Source organism: Onychostruthus taczanowskii, unplaced genomic scaffold (assembly GCF_017590055.1).
Source record: "Onychostruthus taczanowskii isolate IOZ18803 unplaced genomic scaffold, ASM1759005v1 scaffold3, whole genome shotgun sequence".
Classification (NCBI taxonomy): Eukaryota; Metazoa; Chordata; class Aves; order Passeriformes; family Passeridae; genus Onychostruthus; species Onychostruthus taczanowskii.
Window position 1 is genome coordinate 2,133,303 of NW_024500349.1, and position 18,995 is coordinate 2,152,297.

Here is an 18,995-nt window from a genome sequence, read left to right on the forward strand (position 1 = left end):
TACACAATGCAATGACTTTACAGGCCAGGCCAGTTCTTGCACAATCAGTTTGCAGAAGCATGTTCAGTGGGCACCTCCAAAACCTAGGATTCCTTCAGTTTTAAATGTACCATCTTTCATGTGCATTAAAGATCTGCTGGTGACTTTAAGGTGACGATGAAGCAAACTTTTCAAAGACCAAAACACTCATCTAGCTTCTAGGAGAGAAGAAACTGGATTCTCAGTAGCAAGACATAAATGCAAAAATGAAACAAAGTGAAATTAGTATCTTGAAAATAGTTACAAAGTTCTGCTGGAAGGAGCAAAAAATTTCCTGTTAAAATGAGTTGCTTGTAAAGAATTTTGCCCCTGGTGTTTGTTTCCTCTTGTATTCTCCTCTTTCCACATCTGCCTCTGGGGCTATGGGATCTGATGACACACAGTTTCAACCTGGGCAGAGATAGAGAATGGGATTCCCAACATTGTGTTGTAAGAACATAGGGTTAAAATGTAGGAAACTGCCTTTATTCTTGAGAGAATCAGGTGTATCTGGGCATCTCATTAGTGTGGTGCCAGGGAGTCCAGGTGAGACCTGTCCAAAGGTAACAAGTGCATAATTGTTTCCTTTATAGGTCCAGCAGCCCACAGGTTTTACAGGAACAACCAGAACGTACAGTTTACACAACTTTTCCCTTGCAGAAGCATGTAAAAGAATAATACAATCCACTAGGAGGTCAGAGGATGCATCGTGATCAGCTCAAATACCCCCAGAATACAAAGATGCCAAAATCTCTTCTTAAATGTGGCACTTTTACAATTATCAGCTGCCATAACTATTTTCTTTTAATAATGCAGAACCTGACATGCAGAATATGAATTAGTGTAAGGCTTTAAAAATAAATAAATATAAATTTTATATGGTTCCTATTTGTTCTTCCAAACAACCCCAAGCAAAATCTCACTGTCCCACCAGCAAAACTGTCCTCCCTCCAGGGTGCCAAAGGACCTGGTTAAAAGCAAAATAAAAAACAGCTTCAGTGTGATTTTTTTATTTTTTTATCATGTGCCAAGTATGACAGCAGCCTTGTGCACAGGAAGCATCTGGACACACTGGAAAGAATTTCCTGACCAGCTTTGAGTGACAAACTCAAGTAACGGCTTTCACACCAGCTACAGAAGAGCAAATTGCTCACACGCTATCGCTCTTGGGGAAAAAAAAAAAAGAGAGGGGAGGGGAAAGAGCCCATCATTATTTTACCCAAAGCAAGCAAGCAATCAAAGCCCAAAAAAACAGTAAAATGGATTCAGAGGCCTTTTTCATTGGTTTTTTGCAAAATATTTTTATTGCTTTAAGTCCTTTCAAAGTCAGTTAAAATAGAAGAAGCAGCAAATAGAAGTTGTTAGGGAAGTTAGACAAGGACCCACCAGAATCCTCTCAAGAGGGAAAAAAAGCAAGAAGAAAGAGATCAGGCTCAGTGGGGAACACAAGTAGATAGAGGTGGCTGAAAACAGTTGGTAAGATTTAGAAAATAAATATGGATAGTAGTGCCCTGTAAAAAACATGTTCACAACCATTCCAACATACAAAAGTATGAGAGAAAAGTACAAAAATTAACTTGGCAGTGCTGGGTTAATGGTTGGACTTGATGATCTAAGAGGTCTTTTCCAAACTTTATGGTTCTGTGACTAATTAAAGGCTTCCTTTCTTGGGCTGTGGAAGGATCCTGAACAAGTCGAAATATGTATTGTGAATGTTTTTGCCAGGCTTAGACTACAGCCCATGGAGAAGTGCTAGATGTGGCCTCACCAACTCAGGGAAGAGTTGGTGAGGCCACAGAGTACAAAAAGCTGTGAAATGGTGTATTCACCTGCTAAGTGAGCAGCTGATGATCAGAAATACAATTACTCTCCCTGTAATAACTGTGGGTGGTGCCACCATCTGTACATTTATTTAACATTCTCTGGATTCCTGTTAAACTTTGCTCCTTGTGATTTCCATGGAATGAGTTTCACAGGTTATACATAATGTATAAAGGGAAAAAAAAAATTCCTTTCAGAAGGCTTATTACTCACTGATCTTCTGCTCTGTTGAGAGACCCCTGTTCTTGAATAATAAAGCAAGGGTGAGAACAGTCCCATTCATTTCCTCTGACACACAGTATAGGAAACAGAAGAAATGCTGACTAAAGTCACCTTAATTTTAAAGCATTCAGTGATGCCACAGAAAACTCAAACACTTTCTCCTGTGATACACATTCATGGAAATTTTTCATTAATTCTATCTTTGTTCCCCCTTTCAGGTGTACAAGTGGAGCTGATTTGTAAGTGGTTGAGGCTCTGGGCAAGTGCCCATTTTCTGCCAGTTCTCAGGCTCAAGGGAAGTACACGGGTCATGGTGTTCCAAAGGTCCCACACAAGAAGTTCCTGCCCTCCTCCAGAGTCATGCCATTCCTGGCTCCTGCTGCCCAGAACTGAAGGTATCTCCCAGGGCAGGCAAGACCACAGAGTGGGTTTGTAGCCTTATGGAAAACTATAGCTACTGCACTAGAGATAACAGAAATCAGCAATTCTAGGCCACCCAAGAAAGGCACAAAGAGAACAAACAGACACATTCTTCAGGAAATACATTGTCCTGCAAGAAGTACTTTGTTTATCACAAATGGCCTCCCATGCCTCTGCTTAAGAAACAAAACAAAGGGAAAAAAACCAGAAAAACAACAGACACTGAGCTCTTACATCAAAACTTTTTTTCTGTAAAACAGAAAACTTAAATTAAATTACAGTGTATGTACAATTCTGGTGATTGGAAGAACACTTTTCTTATCACTTTGTCTCTCACAGTCGGTCCACACTTGGAATGTGTGACATGTATTACATGTAAGTGTAAGAGGTGCATTTATACTTTCAGAAAGCTTTTAAATCGTGCCATTTATGTATATGACAGATGTCAAGAATCTTGAGACTGGGAAAAGACAGTTATGTGCAAATTAGACATATTTGTAATACCCAGGTTATTTTAGCATAACCTCATTCACTGGCCAAGCTTTGTCAAGAGACAGTCTTGCTATTTGATCTACAAAAGTAAAGAATAAACAAGACTCCTCTAATAAAAACTTCCTGAACAGTATGTCTTACTTGATAATGCCTCAATCCCTGTATTCTTTTCAGGTGTTATATTATTTCATATTTCTTTAATATGTTCTTTAATATGTTTCTTTAACTGTTCTCTTCACTGTGTATTCTTCTCTTATTCACAATTACAAAATCAAGAACATCAGATTTTTATCAGATATATCCCTTTGAAAATCCCCAAGCCCAACAATTTCCTACAAAACTGGAGGAAAGTCAAGCACAATAGAGGACAGACTCTCCTGCACAACCCAGAGTAGAACAAGGGCAGAACAGGGACAGCTGCTTGTAACACTCTCATCTCAGATTCTAAGCACTCCAAGTCAGATTCAAGACACCACGTGGGTCTGACAGTTTGTGCAAAGCCTGTGATTGACAGAAGTGAATTTGGCATGGCAGGTCTGCTGTGAGAAAAATGTGTGTCAAGAGCTCAAGCATTAATTGCACATACATAACCGAGCATTTGCTACCAGTTAGATGCTTCTTTCTCCAGGAAAGAGACATTTTAAATTGCCTTCTCAATATAATTTTGACATAACCTCTACACATACCAGATTTCAGAAATTCCCACATCTGACCCCTAAGGTATTGCTATTAGCACACCTGAAACTGCATGAAGTACGGCTGTGTTCTGCATTACAAGCCACAAGTGTGAGGATTTGCCTTATCTGAAGCACAAAAGCAGAATCCCAGGAACTAATCTGATCCCTCTATCAACAACACATTTAAAGGAAGATTATCTCTTCTGCAAAGACTGGGTGTCCTTCAGTAAGTCAGTTCTCTGCTGGCTGCCATTGACAGCTGAACAAGCTACTCCCAGAGTTACCACTGCCACAAAGAAAAGAAACACAACCATTTCCCAAGTCAGGTTCACAGTTAAAGAAAAACCAAAGATGAACTCCAGTGCTCATTTCCCTGTCTTATCAGAAATACCTGATGATCTGTGAAATATAGCGAACTGTCTCCCCCTTACCATTTTCAACTGAATTTCATCATGCACTTGCAATATACTAGATGGGACTTGAATAGTCAGCATTTCACAACAGTGGAGGAGAGAAAAAAAGTCTCAACTACACAAAACTCAGATGCATATACACATACAAAACCTTGTTTTCATGAGATTTCAATCCAATCCACTGAATTAGAAGGTCCAATAAGCACCTGAAATTTCTTATACTTACCTGATCAAGGTCTCCAAACCCCTGCCACACATCACAATTTTTGTCATCAAATAAATTCAATTAAAGCAGTGACTGATTTGGTCTACTGTTTTTTGAAGGCCTATCAAAACTATTTCTTGATTGCAAAACAGGTATAAATTATAGCTGGTAAACACTTGAGAGTGCTGATTTATTGGTTCATTGGTGTCTGAAACATGACCCAAAGGCTCCTCTTGCAAACCGTTAGAGGTTTAATAAATACTATTTATTAATGATTATTGCACTCTTTTGTAAGTGGAAAAAAGATCAAGTATTCGATTCAGCTGACTACACTTAAATCTACTAAACCAAGAACAAGCACTGCAGCTGGTCCACTACTGCTATATAGGAAGGGTTTGGGGTAAATTAATTCACTTCTGACAAATATATCCCTCCTAGTTCTATCCACAGAAGTACATGAACATCTTCCATTTATTTTCTAAGTTACCATCAAACCCTGTTTCACCTAAACTACTAAATCCCCTTCTAGTTACTGCTCCTCCCAGGTCCTTCTATGCTCATTCTGTATAATAACAAGGCTTAGTATTACAGAAAGGGGAAAAAATAACCCCACACACTTTTTCCAAGTGATTCTTCATGCCCAAACTCTCACAAGGTTTCATTTTACCAGAGAAATGCATACTTGCAAAGAAAACAACAGAACTAACCTTAGAGGATAGTACAGATCTATATTCCCTCCCCACATTCAGCATAGAGACACTTGTAATAAACAGGTTTTCTGAAGGGAAGGCATTGTATCATTTTCCAATTGCAGTGCAATCATACACTTGAAACATTATTTTTGTTTTATCAGATGCTTCTCTGTTTGAAATGACAATAAGGTAATGATTATTACTTTCTCCACTCCCAAATCTGGCATTTTCCCAGCAGTAGAGGAAGGGGACAGACAGTGTAGAACTACACTTTCCCATCCATGTGCAAATTGTACCACAGTTACTTAATTTTCCTGAAATATATAGGAACATATTTTCTACGTTCACTGCTAGGTGTCTGACAGTAATAAATGAAGGCTACTATTTGGACAAACTTGTCATCATTATTTCTAGATGCTAATGCCTTCCACTAAATATTCCTACAGTACTGCCAGTGTAAACACAAATGAAATAGTCAGAGCAGGCATCATTATCACTCATGTTTCATAGTGATGCCATGTGAATTTGCAGGAGAGCAAACACTGCCCTCCCACAAACCCTCCTCTGCCATCCTTTACTGAATTCCTGTGCTTTTACATCAGCTGATAAAACAACTTTTAATCATCTGCATTGGCATATGCAGGCACACAGTACATTTTGAGCCTGCATTTTTGGCAATACATCCTAAAATTTAGCAACAGCCAAGGCTTTGATTCATAAACCATAAGATCACAAATAACCAGACAGATACTTTCCACTTTTAATCCAGTATCTCATCTAATCTGCACATAGAACAGTTCAAAGAATACGTCTTGCTCACTTCCCTTAGCAAAACAGGCAATGGCAAACTACCAAGACTGGTTAAATATTTCTGCTGCCTGCCCTAATATTCTCTACCCTTAGTTTTGGGACTGGCAGTAGCTCAGTAACTCAGAATTTTATGATTTATGAAGAAATACACAGTAATCATAAATGAAGAAGAATTTTATAATTTATGAAGAAATACACAGCAAACGTAAATGAAGAATAATAAGTATATAGGGATGTTGTTTTTTTCTTCTAAATCCTGAATGAAGTAATTCTGTAAAACACATTTTGCATGAAGCAAAAATAAACTTTTTATGCATAAATGATATTCACTTTTCACCATGTATTTTACTAGTAGGAAGAATCCTGCCATGTAACAGAAAACAAAACCTTTCCTAAGCAAAACTAACATATGCACTATTTTTGAGCCATGTAAAGAATACCAGAGCAGAGAAATTGTTCGAAGAGAAGACTCCTTCTCTGGCAGAGAACTGACCAGACAGTAAGTTAAATCTACTGATGATCTTAAAAATTCTCCAATTATGGGTGCATGCCTGAGCTTTGCCCACAGTGTTTACATGACCTCCAATGAACACCCTGAACTACAGCCAATATTCACTAGAACCAACTACTGTGTAAACAACTGTGAAAAAATGTACAGGAAAAGCTTTGTCAACTTTGTAGCCTGCAACTACATACAGTGGGAATTAATGGAGCTTTTGCAATAGAAATAGTGCCCCAAATCAGTTCTCCACACAGAGAAAGTTTCCAGTGATAAAGGACACATGTAAGGCACGTTCTTTTAAAAACCTGACTCCCATGAAGCAGCTCATTGTTCATAAAGGGAATGGTGTTTACACAGGAAAAAGTCTACTTTCAACAAATCTAAAATCCAACAGATGTTTCCTTCTATCTAAGCAAAACAAGTGACCCATTTCTGCCCAATCAGAAAGCTTCAAAATTATTTCTGCAGGAAAAAAACCCTCCATACTTGACAGAATGATCTTGGAAAACAAATTCAATAAAACTTGCATTTCAAAATTGCAACTATTACTAAAGTGAATTAACTTTAAAAAAATCAGTGTTCTTTAAAGAGAATGTCTTATGATCTGGATTTGAAGAGATACAACACGATAATCTTGGTTTGTGAAAGAGAAAGTAGGGCAGACTCTTAACTCACAAGTGCTCTGCATTGCAATTGCTCTCCTCAAATCAGTTAAATATCCCTTCTTCAAACCTCTTGCAACACCCCTCCAAAGCTCCTGGCTGTTCTTGGCTCCTTCAAATTTCATAAGACTTCTCCTCCTCTGCAAACAGCAACTAAATAACAGAAGTGGCTGAGCAGAGTATAAAAGTGGATCTTTTAATTCTATTTTACGTAATAATTCAGCAAGCCTAAGCACTGTGTAGAAGTGTAGAAGACAAAGAATTTCAGTTTTTGGCTTTGCCAAAGTTGTGCAGTTACATACACTGTGCTGTTACACACCTTACTTTGACTTACCATCGGGAGAAAGTTTCAGGACTTTCAGGATGTACCTGGTGGCATTAACCATTACAGAGAAAAGCTGGATCTGGTGAAATCCTGTTGCACAACTGAATGCTGCAAAGACAGCAGCTTCCAAGGAGTTGGTGCACTTTCTGTGCCCAACAATACTGAACTGAGGTGGATCACAGGTTGCTGAGGATTTTATCAATTTTTTTATACCTTTTATGAAAAGTAGCTACAGAGATAACAGCTAGATACAAACATCAAAGCCAAAGTTAAAATAGTCTTAAACATGAGTATGACAAGTGTAATAAGTGCATGCAACCTTCTATGCCACCTTTACCTCCACGAGTCCCTTCTTCACTGGATTTTACTCCAGTTATTTCTTGTCCAGATATTTTGTGAGCATTATACAAGTTTCCACCTCTGTAATGTTTTATGAGCAGCACCGTCAGCATTCAGGTTCCTTACCCCAGCTGAAGCCTCTGCATGCCCTGAGATGAATATAAGAAGGCAGAACTGAAATCTGCCAGCCATGCAATTCACCATTATTACACCTGACAAGAATGTCAGCAATGCAAAGGAGACCCAGTGAGATACACTTCAAATCTGCCTATCAAACAATTATAGCAGAAAGTAGAAGTGGTTTTCTCTCTCCCCCAGTAATCCTATTTGTCCTTTAAATAGATCTTAAGCATAATCTTGAACTGTCAGCATTTTTGTAAAAAAATACCAGCTCAGATCTAATTGGATTTGTCAGACAATCACAGCCCAACAGTTCTCTGAGATCTAACAGCTGAACAGCTGTGGGACAACCTTCCACATTATAAGAATTTGAGTTCATTTCAAGAGGGAATATTCCCTCTGAAATTAAGTGATAAAAAGACATAATGTGTTGCACAGAACCCTGTGCCTTAACAACATCATGATGTGGTGTGACATAGCTGAGGTTATGTGAGCCACCCCATACAGAAAATTATCTGCAGTTAACTGTCAAACACTTCGGGCTGCTCTGAATGTAGGAAAATGGGGTAAAAAAATCATTGAGAATTCTGACTTGAACATGTAACAGCAGCATTTGAAAAGAAAACAAGTATATATTATATCACATATAAAAAAATAGATAGCAGAATATGTATCTTAGCTGAAGAGCAGAAATACTTCCTATTTTGGGTCACTTACATATATGAACATACACACAAAAACCTGCTCTCTGTGTCATCAGTGTCCTGTTCTGTTCAGGCTTCTGTGGGCTGGAACAATGCATTTTAAAGACAATCTAGGGGATAATGGCCTAAAGGCCACATTATCCTCATCCTTTGAAATGACTGAGACGTTGCATGTTCAGGAAGTACAATAAGCCAAATCTTAAAATGCTTCCATTGTCTACAAATTGTGGTTTCCTTAATGAAGATCTAGATTATTTCATACATATCTGGATGCAGAAGAAAAGTTCTTATGCAGATTTTATGTTGAAAACATAAGTGATGTTCATTTTCCTAATTTTAAAATAACAGTCATACAGATTTTAACATTTGTATTTAGAAGTACATCAACTTAAGTACTCAACAACATTATTTTGTGTATTTGCAGAGCTGGTAACCAGCATGTATGTGACTGAGAAATATAAGCAAACTTTGCACTGAATCCCAACCCGTGCTTTGACCTGGGGCAAAAGCGAATTAATCTTTTGAGTCTATCATTATTAATAGGCAGGAGTTACACACTCGCCTACCTTTTGGCTTATCCACACCAAGGAATCCAGCCTGTCCCAGGATTTTAAACACTTTATGTGCTGGGAACTGTCCTTCTTCTTCCCACTTATCCACAAAGGGATTAATGTCCTTGTCAATGATCTAGATTTGGAAAACAAATTGTACAAGTTATAAACACAGACATCCTGCACAAAAACTTTTGACTACTTTCATCTAAAAACTGCAATTCAAGAAGAAAAAGAAAAAACAAGATACAGAGAAAAGCCCACTAATTTTCTTACTTTCTATGGATATCATTATTTTCCACTCACCCACAACTACTACAACAAATGTAATCAGGCAAATGTAAATAATTGTTTTAGCAACTACTACTAGAACAGGTCATCAGGGCTAATTTAAGCCTCTCCAAGGTCTATGAAAATGGCTGTTTCCCTCATTATTTGTTACCTTTTTGGGTACAGTTTCTAGAAAGTTACAGGAAAGGAAATCTGCATTATCTTCAAAAGTGCCTTGGCAAAAAAGGTTGATCTGTTCTTGATGACCACACACAGTACCACGAAAGTCAAGTAGAAGAGATTGATTTCCTCTCCCTTTGCTTGAAACACTCTCAAGGAAGTTGGTGCTCTTTGGGGCATTTACATCTAGTCTATATTTAGACTTCCCCACAAGTCTGACAGAACATATACTGGAAAAGTATGACCTTCTTCCAGAATTGATAATATTCCAAATCTAGTCCCTGAGCAACTCTTGACTGTGCTACTGCTAATGCTGCACACCTTCCAAAAGTCAGTGTCCTAAGCTGCCTGACTACAGTCCTCACACTGTTCAGGCTGCAGCATTCCCTTCCAGCCTTTGCAAGCCACACACATCTGCAGTACAGCCACGACATTCAGCAACACTTTCAGGTTTCAGGGCACAAGAGCTGGATGTTTTGCTCCACAAAGTCCCAGATTTCCATGGCCATGGGAAAGGCGCAAAGTGTGTAGCCTGCAGCTGTGTTCTTGCTGCCCACCAGCTCATCATGAGGCAGCTGGGTTGTGCCAACCTCTACCCAGCTCTGCAGCCCAAACCAGGCCCTGGCACAGGCTGCTTCTGCCATGCAGCCAAGGGCACCGCACACCTCGGTCAGCCTCACGAGGGGCTCTGAATAGGAAACATCCTCCCCCCAAACTAAACCCTACCAAAACAAACACCAGTTCCCAACAGAAAGGTAATGCCTCTAACCTGGGACCATGATTTTACTACTATGCTGTTTCATGAAGAGAGAATTTGTTATTTCAAGAACTTACTCCTCTTAGTCTTCTTTCCCCACTAAATAAACAAGTCCTGTGGTGCTAACTATTTCTTGAGCTGGAAATAGAATCCTCTCCCTCCATGACTACTGTGTTCTTGAGACCCTGCGAAACCTTCTTCCAAACTATGTATTTATTGCACATTCTTTGGGGAATTTCAGCCCATATATGGCTGCTTTCTGTCGTCCAGTTGGCCACAGAAATAAGCATACTTGAATGCTGGTAACAGGAAAATCACTTTTTCACTTCTCTCACCAAATTCTGAGAAAACCATATACTGAATGTTCAACTCATTCGGTAATTATTATCTCTCTCCCACTGTTATATTGATTAACACAGGCCTAATGATCAAGAGAAAAAAAACAAAACTTGGCAGAACCCTATCTAGGAGAGCTCACGTTTCTCTTCTATATCACCATATCCCATATGCTCAGATCCTAAGATGCTGACCCACAGTGTTGAAGGTGGTGAAACACCTTTTTGGCTGTAATAGCATCTGGCAATGCTCATTGGATAACACCCAGGGGAATACCTGAAAGAGCATACAAAAAGTTATTCCAGTATTTTGATGGATCTTGGCAAAAATATGTGGTGAATATACTAATACAGAGTTTTGTTTGTTGTAGCTGGTACCGGGCCAAGTTTTTTGTAGCCTACATAAAAAGCTACCTTTGAAGTTAAGCAGATTCTGAATGACTAAGGCATGATTTCTGCAGGTTTGCTCCTGTGCCTTTGAGTAAAACTCAAATTGCTTAACAGAATTGACTTATTACCAGGTGAGGTTTGGCGTGTTGAGTAAAACAAGATCTTCCTTGCATGACACAACAATTAAAGCCCCAAAGACAACCTCATTGCACAAAACATAAATTGTATATGGCTTTAATTTTTTTTTTTTTAAATCACAATCCAGACACTGATAGCCACAGTTTCTTCTTAGCTATTGGACCATTCACTGTGGTTTTGCAGGAACACCTTCCCTTGTACAACCTCATAAGAACATAAGCCAAATTCCTGAAGAACTACAGTACTCCTCACTGTCTGGTGTTCCAGCACTGAATACTGAGTGTTGTCATCCCTTCCTAGAAAAGCTAATTGAAACAAGGAGAGGTATTTCTAAAGGGCCACGCCAGCAGTGACTGAATGATCACAAAATTAAACACTTGCTTAAAACCTTGCTGAAGACAGGTCAAATAATGCTTTGTACTTTAACCATCTGATTTGTCCCATCCCTTGGCTTTAGCTATTTCCTCACATTTGTGCCCTCAGAAACATTTCACACTTGAACTGCAGGCAAATATTATGTAGGCATCTTAACTTAAACCCTAAGGTATCCATGCAGTGTCTGGCAATTACAGAGATGCAAGCTTTCAGCAGTATGTGAGCAGCTGGTCTGCTTATTTATATATGCTTTATCATGAGAAACATGGAAATCATGGGTGCCAGCATTTAGACTTCCATCACCAGGATTCCAACTATAGCAAGATCTAAAACTTCTAACAGTAGAAATATTTAGCACTGCATAGGACAGATGTCATGTGACAGATACTCCCAGCCACAAAAGAAATCTTTCCACCTGATCTAGCTGGCCAAATCTCAATGGCATTTGGGATGCAAAGTTGATTAAGAAGCCATAAAAGTTTTCCACCTGCTGAAGTACCAGCATACCACAACAAAAACTGTTCCTTTCCTGACAGCAAGGGCACAGTAAGTCTTATGTATGGAACTGGTGTTTTTCTCAGGCTACTTCATCTGAACAATAAAGATGCAAACCTAAAGGACTAGGCTCTGGAGGCAGCCTTGGTTTAGCCTGCATCCCAGCATGAGCTCAGGCTGCTCTCTGGGGAGCCTCCAAAACATGGCCTCAGAGCTGTTATCAGCTGTGAATTATTAAAAACACTCTGGATACTTGCCCAGTCGGAAATTAATCAAGCCAACAAACTTACTTCATGATGAATGATAGTAAGAAAAATAAGTGTTTTCATTAGAAACTGTCTTGACAAAGTTTTGTGAAAACAGCACCTGTAGCTTCCTGCCCAGGACCAGGGAAATGCCATGGCAGGGTTGAAGAGAGGACAGAGACATAAATTCAGATTTTTTTAGGAAACAGGTAATTTTAATTTTTTTCAGCAAAGAGCAATGAAAATATCCCCCCAAATCACTGCCATAGTTTTAACTATTTTCCACTGAAACTTAGTATGTTATTTAAATGAGAAAAGTAACAAAAATATATGATGCTGATGCTCAGTATTTTGTGCTGATATTGTAGCTGTATCAGCAACTACCCAGAAACATTAGAAATGCCATTTAATTCTGAATTCTAAAATAAATGCATTCTACAACAGTAGAAACTGTACCTGAATTCATTTGGGTACTGAAAGTATGTACAGATGTCCTTTACGGCAATTAAAGATTAGTTTTCATTATTGACCAGCATGTTTACCTTCTATCATGCAATTCAGAAATTAAAGACCACACCAGTTCTACGCACAATGCTTCTTCTAAGTACCCCTTATCAGACTGTACACTGTACAGTTTCAGAACACTATTAGCAAGATGATGAATTTTGAAACAATAAACTGAATTCTTAAAAAATTGCACAAAGTTTTACTACAGCTTCCTGTGAGTTATACCACAGATGACATATATAAATTAGACTAATTTATTAGAGAAGCAAGAAAAAATGTCTTAGAAAAAGGTATTTTGTATTAAGAAGATTAAATGGAGTCTGTGGAGCCAGGATTAGATTAGATGTTAGGAAGAAATTCTTTACTCAGAGGGTGGTAAAACACTGGAACAGTTTGCCCAGAGAAGTTGTGGATGCCTTGTCTCTGGAAGTGTTCAAGGTCAGGTTAAAAGGGGCCCTGAGAAAGCTGATCTGGTATCCAGCATCCCTGCCCAGAGTAAGGGGCCTGCAAATAGATGATATTTAAGGTCCTATCCAACCCAAACCATTCTATGATTCTATGATTTTATGATATAACTGTTCCATATTATGTTAGGAGCAGCATTTTTTTTCCCCTTTAAATCAAGTTACAGCAACTGAAATTATCTCTATTGATATAATAACCAAAGATGACACAGTTAATAGGATCTTCAATGTGAAAAGCAAATAAACAACAAACCACTAATGAGAGTTCTTGAGTGGCTATACCTAGACATTAGCGCAACAATGACTTGAACAGGAGACAACAGACCAGAGATTCGTTTGCTTTCTATATCAGCAATAAATAAAGCAAATAATTAACAGCCTTCAAAACAACATTTGTCCTTCAGTTTTAATCAAAACCACAAGGAACAATGACTGCACAGTGAGACAACTCAGCATTGTAGCAACACTGTGTTGAGGTCAAGGTAGTACTTTAGAAAGATGTTAAAGCAAAAAAAAAAAAAAAAAAAAAAAAAAAAAAAAAAAACAAAGCTGAGGTGGGAAAACCCATGGTCCATACATTGGTGATACCAAACCTGGACATTGAAACCCACCCCAGGAGTGCAAGGCACCCAGGACCCCACTGGCCACACATGCAGCCTGTGCAGGTCTTCTCAGTTGCTGCCTAAGAGGACCTAGGGAAGGATTTCCATGATGATATGGGGTTGAACTGAAAAAGTTCAATTTAAATGTAGACATCCATTTCATGATCCTGCAAAAAACACGTGGAAGAAAAAAGTCCTAAGTCCAAAGAGCAGCTGCCCACTTCCTACATGTTGATCTCCTTCTTGGTTCCCCCAAGGTATGTATCGCAAGCGCACCTGAATGAGTTTCTCAGAAGATGTTACTCATTTCTTCTCACTCCTGGGCTTGGAGGTCACAGCCCTCCTTGACTCTATCAAGACTCTTCCAAAGCCCTAAATCCTTTCCCAGTAATACTCTTCAGAAAGGCAGGGAAAGGCCACAGGGAAGGAGACTGAGGTGTGGAAACATATTCAGGACAGAGCTAGGGAGAATATAGGTGTGTGAGAGAGGCAGGTCAGCTCCTTGTAGCTGCTACCTACTAGAGAGGCTGTGGAGAGCCTGAGCTTCTGCCATGGCAGCTCACTGATGAGAATGCCTACGGCACGCAGTAGGCAAATCCATGTCCTGCTGTCCCTCCTGCACTTATGAAGTCACTCCAGCACTGGCTGTGCTTCCAGCCCCCACGACACACGCTAGGAGAACCTAGCAGAAGCCAGGAGCTGCCCATGTGCCTGGATCGCCCAGCATGGTGGTGGAGAGCCTGACCTGACAGGCTCAGCACCACAGCAGAAGAAGAAATCATTCAGTCTGCAATGACATTGAGTGCCGAAGCAGAGGCAGTATGTGACTTAAAACACCACAACAGGCTAAAAATAACCCCACTAAACAAATACGATTTAACCACACAACAGCCAGAAAATGTTCCCTGCAGTGCTAACCTTGCCTGCTCATACAAAGTTATTTAGTGTACTTTCTTCTGGCAAGAAAAATTTTTTATCACAGGCTTGCCTCTGGTCTGCAGCAATCCAGAGAGCAAAGCTGCAGCCTACTGCTTCCTCTTTCAGGATGAACCACCAGCACAGGGCAAAGGTATTCAGGAAGTTTTGCAGGACTTTTTGCTGGGGATTGTTTTCTTTGTGGGTGGGTTTTTTTGGAGGTTGTTTGGGTTTTTTGTTGTTGTTTTTGGAGTTTTTTGAATGCTAACTGAAACAAGGCCTCAATCCTCCTATAAAAACATGCATTATTATTAGTTAGGAACTCACCTAGGAGATCTATGTTAAATATAACTCACTGCTATGCAAGTGGTCATGTCCAGATAGCAAATGTCCCAGATGCAGCCAAAACACTTCTCTGCCTCACAGACAAGTCTCCTCTTGCCCACAATATAGAAGATTTGGTATTTGGATACAATATGCATCTCTTACTCAATATTCCCAGCTGGCTACCCAGCCAAATACATCATATGACTCACCTGGGCAAATGACCAGCTACAAGAATTGTCAATGAAAAATTTGCCCTATTTGCATATGGGATTTGAGGCTGGGCCTCAATAATGATATGGAAACTTTTGTACCCTGAGCTGCCATCAGACTGTTTCTGGAAACAAGACAAGAAAACATTTTCCATGAGGATATGGGATTGAAATGAAAAAGTTCAATTCAATAGTAGACATCCATTTTGTGATCTTGTGAAAAACATGGCAGAAAAAAAAGTCCTAGATGTAGAATTTACTGATAATTAAAATAAAGAAGAAAAATGAAGCAAGTTTGACTAAAGTTTTTCAAACATTTGATTTCCCCAGATTTTCATACATGTCATATGCAGAAGCCAATGGCTCTACTTGGTGCCTGCAGGACAAGGTGTAGCCCACACAGAGAAGAAAAACCCTACTGTATGAAGAGGACACTTCAAGCCAGCTGGAATATATCACTGAGAATTAAAATAAAAGTGGGTTTCTCCAATGCTGCTGTGGCCAGAATTGACCTTCCAGAGAAGCTTCCAATGGATTTTAAACCAATATTGAGTAGGCTTATATAAGGATAAACCCCAGAAAATTCTCCGAATAGCTGGAAAATATAAGGCTTAAATGGGAAATATATGCAGTTAAAACTGATTAATCAGAGCACAACAATTTCTTTTTGTACCTTCAATTAAGCTGTGCCACAGGCAACAAAGTAATCTGCAATCTGCTACTGCACTGAGTAGCAAAGACTGCAGTGATCACCAAATACAGGAACAAACAGTTACTAAAGGAAATTTTCCCTTTCTCAGAGGAAAAAAAAATAGTGGAGGGAAAAACCCTATAATGTAAGAACTGGCAGTTTTTCATTGTGTAATAAAGCATACCTGTCCTAATATATTTTACTAAATCTGATTTTCCATGGGAAAAGCATGCACTGTATAAGTATTCTGCAATTGTGCCTGGTCTATTCATTTGTCAGTATCTAGACATGTTTCTGTTTAAATCATTGTGTTTCTTCCTTTTCGCTGCAACACAGTTCCTTGCAATGAACCTAATAGATAAAACAAGGCTGATTACTGGTTCAGAAATTTGAATACTTGTTATCCTTTGGTCCCCTACATCTGACAACAGTTTTTTACTTCAGGAAACCAAAAAATTCAAACACCGAATCAATTACAAAGCTTTTGCCAACACTTACTGAAATCTTAAAATGCTACAAGTTCACCAGGGAGTGCAGAAGCCTGTTCTGCCCTCCACCCCATACAGCTGCTGGCACATCTGGGAGCCCCATTGCTGAAGCAGAGAGGGCATACATCATGACCATACTAAGAAAATGAAAGGTTCAGCCCCCCACCCTGGAGATGAGCCCTGCTCAACCATTTCCTGAGGAATGAGAGGCTGGAAGGCAGCTCCAGCTGGGAAGGAACACACATTATCCCAGCCAACACCTTCTCCCTCCTTATGTCATTTTTCCAAAGACAGTGGCAAAGACGAATCCCTCGTGTGCAGACCTGAGTGTCTTGGCAGTCCCTGCCACACTCACAAATACACCCCCTTCAACTGCCCTATCCAGTATGGCAGAAAAGGGAGGATCCAAAAATTTGTGAAAAAGTGAGTGCTGACGGCGCAGCTATTCCTAGGATCTGAGGGCAGATGCCTTTAAACCAGTGTAGTCCTACAAGACAAAAAATGTGTGCTGTGCCAATCTAGGCACTGATCTGGGACAAGCATTTTGGGTGACAGGGAGCTCTGGCCACTGGAATATATCCAGGCTACTTGTATTGAGTTATGAAAGAGATACAGGATTGAGCAAGTGATCACCTTTTCTTGCTCCTGCAATTCATACTTTCCAACACAGAGATGCAGATTAGATAGACTGCAATGTCCACCACAGGCTGGCATTTTGGGGTTTGGGTCCTCCTGAATCTGGGTTACATCCCTGGAGGAACAAAACAAGTTCTCTCACTTCAGCCCACACCATCACATTTGAACTGTCAGACAAAACCAGTCTCAACCCCAGCTTTTTCCTCAGGCATCAGTTGCTTATTAAGACACCATTTTAGTTGTCATAAATGTATAACTGTATTGCCTAATCAAATGTGGCAATGATAAAGCAATATAATAGCTAGATCTGAGACACAAAAATACCCACTAGGCACAGCTCTGAAAACTGTTCACAGAAAAGTCTAACTAGATACAGTGGAAATTTGTTCTAACATTGATATGAGGCAGGAAAAATAAAATCCAGTGTTAGGACACAACAACTCAATCTCAATATCAGCTCTACTCTGACACCAAGTAACAAACAGGAGCACTGACTACAACAATGCCTTAATTGCACTTTTGCTACACTCTGAAGCATTTGTACAGAAAGTGCCATTTTTCCTATTATGAGAAAAAGCTTTTTACAGAGCTTGCTTAAATAAAGCGAAACTCTTTTTTTTTTTTCCTCTCCTGTTCTCCTACACTGATTTAAAAGCACTTCTTGGTAGGGCACTAGTAGGTGTACTTGATGGTCTCTCATATTACAGTGGTGTATCCCAGCTGCCTCTTCCAATAACAACAAAATTCAATTATGAAGATTTACTCTCTGATAAACTACCACCAAAACTTCTTGGTACCAGCAGGACAATTAGCCCCTAAATGTTTATGTGATGTTTCTGTCAGAGACAAGATGAAAAAGACTACTGCAATACTCCAGAAGCTGGGAATACATTTTGCTTCCCTTAGACAGAAGGGCAGCCAGTGCAGAAACTGTGAGCCTTGCCAGTGCCACATCTAACTGTTTTCTTCCTCAAGCTTTTAACTCAGGTGTATGATAAATTAGGTTTTAAAATTACAGATGCTAATCATGTATTGTTCAGATTCAGCTGCATGTTTTCTCTCTTCCAACTTAGTGAGAAACCGGCATTTAAGTGATTCTTCCTAATACCAACAAGTTATTACTTCACCATCCTGTGGCAGAGGTTTATGTTTTCTTACAACAACAAATAAACCAACTCCCTCCAAGGTGCTCCAATGCTAATACTGTTCACCCTTCATTATTTTGCAGGTAGTCAGAAAGAGCCATATTATTTTGATGGAAAATTTACAGAAATTTTACCAGAAAGTTAAAGGAAATGTCAATATTAAATTCAGATCCTGCATCCTCTAATACAAAGAGACACTAACTGCTGCAAAGATATATAGATACATATTAATAAACAGAAACTCGTGACATACAAGCCAAGAGTAGCAAACAAAGAAACAATGTCCCTCGGTGGAGTCTCATTGTCATGGGGGAAATTCTCATCCTACAGACACACAACACAATGTAACTATACCCAGTCACCACTGGGCATAAAATGAAATGTCATTTATATTACATGCAACTCTAGCAAAATATATGTCAAATTTCACCATTTCCCAAAGTTTCTTACTAGTAATGCCAGAGAAAAAGACAAATAGGCAGCCCATATACATTCTGTATGTATATGAATACTGTTAGACATACATATACAGAATAAGTTAAACTTTTTTCTTCAAACCAGCTATACTAATTACTGAAGCAAGCTGTAGGATGTCAGTGTACTGCAAGCATTGTTCAACAAGTTAAGGAAAAGTTACGTTTTCAATTTCCAAGAGGAAGGGTGGTGACCTATAAAGTTGTAAAGGAAACCACTCACAGGATTATTTCAATAGCCTTGCTAAAAACAGCCCCCTGGAATTATAAGAGTCTCTTCCTCATCCTGCTCAGAACAATTGGGAAATTATAGATTATTTAAAGTACATTAATACACTAAAAAATAAAATTAATGCAAACAAGCAAATGCAAAAACCCAG

At 39.2% G+C, this 18,995-nt stretch overlaps 1 protein-coding gene across 1 annotated transcript in view; it reads right to left on the reverse strand.

The window, feature by feature from the left end:
- The window catches only part of LOC121337988 (probable acyl-CoA dehydrogenase 6), a 75,908-nt gene that overhangs the window by 54,523 nt on the left and 2,390 nt on the right, over positions 1–18,995 (reverse strand). The window contains exon 2 of the mRNA XM_041408500.1: positions 8,989–9,109. Coding sequence (XP_041264434.1) covers positions 8,989–9,109 — 121 coding nt within the window. The remainder of the gene's footprint in view (positions 1–8,988; positions 9,110–18,995) is intronic.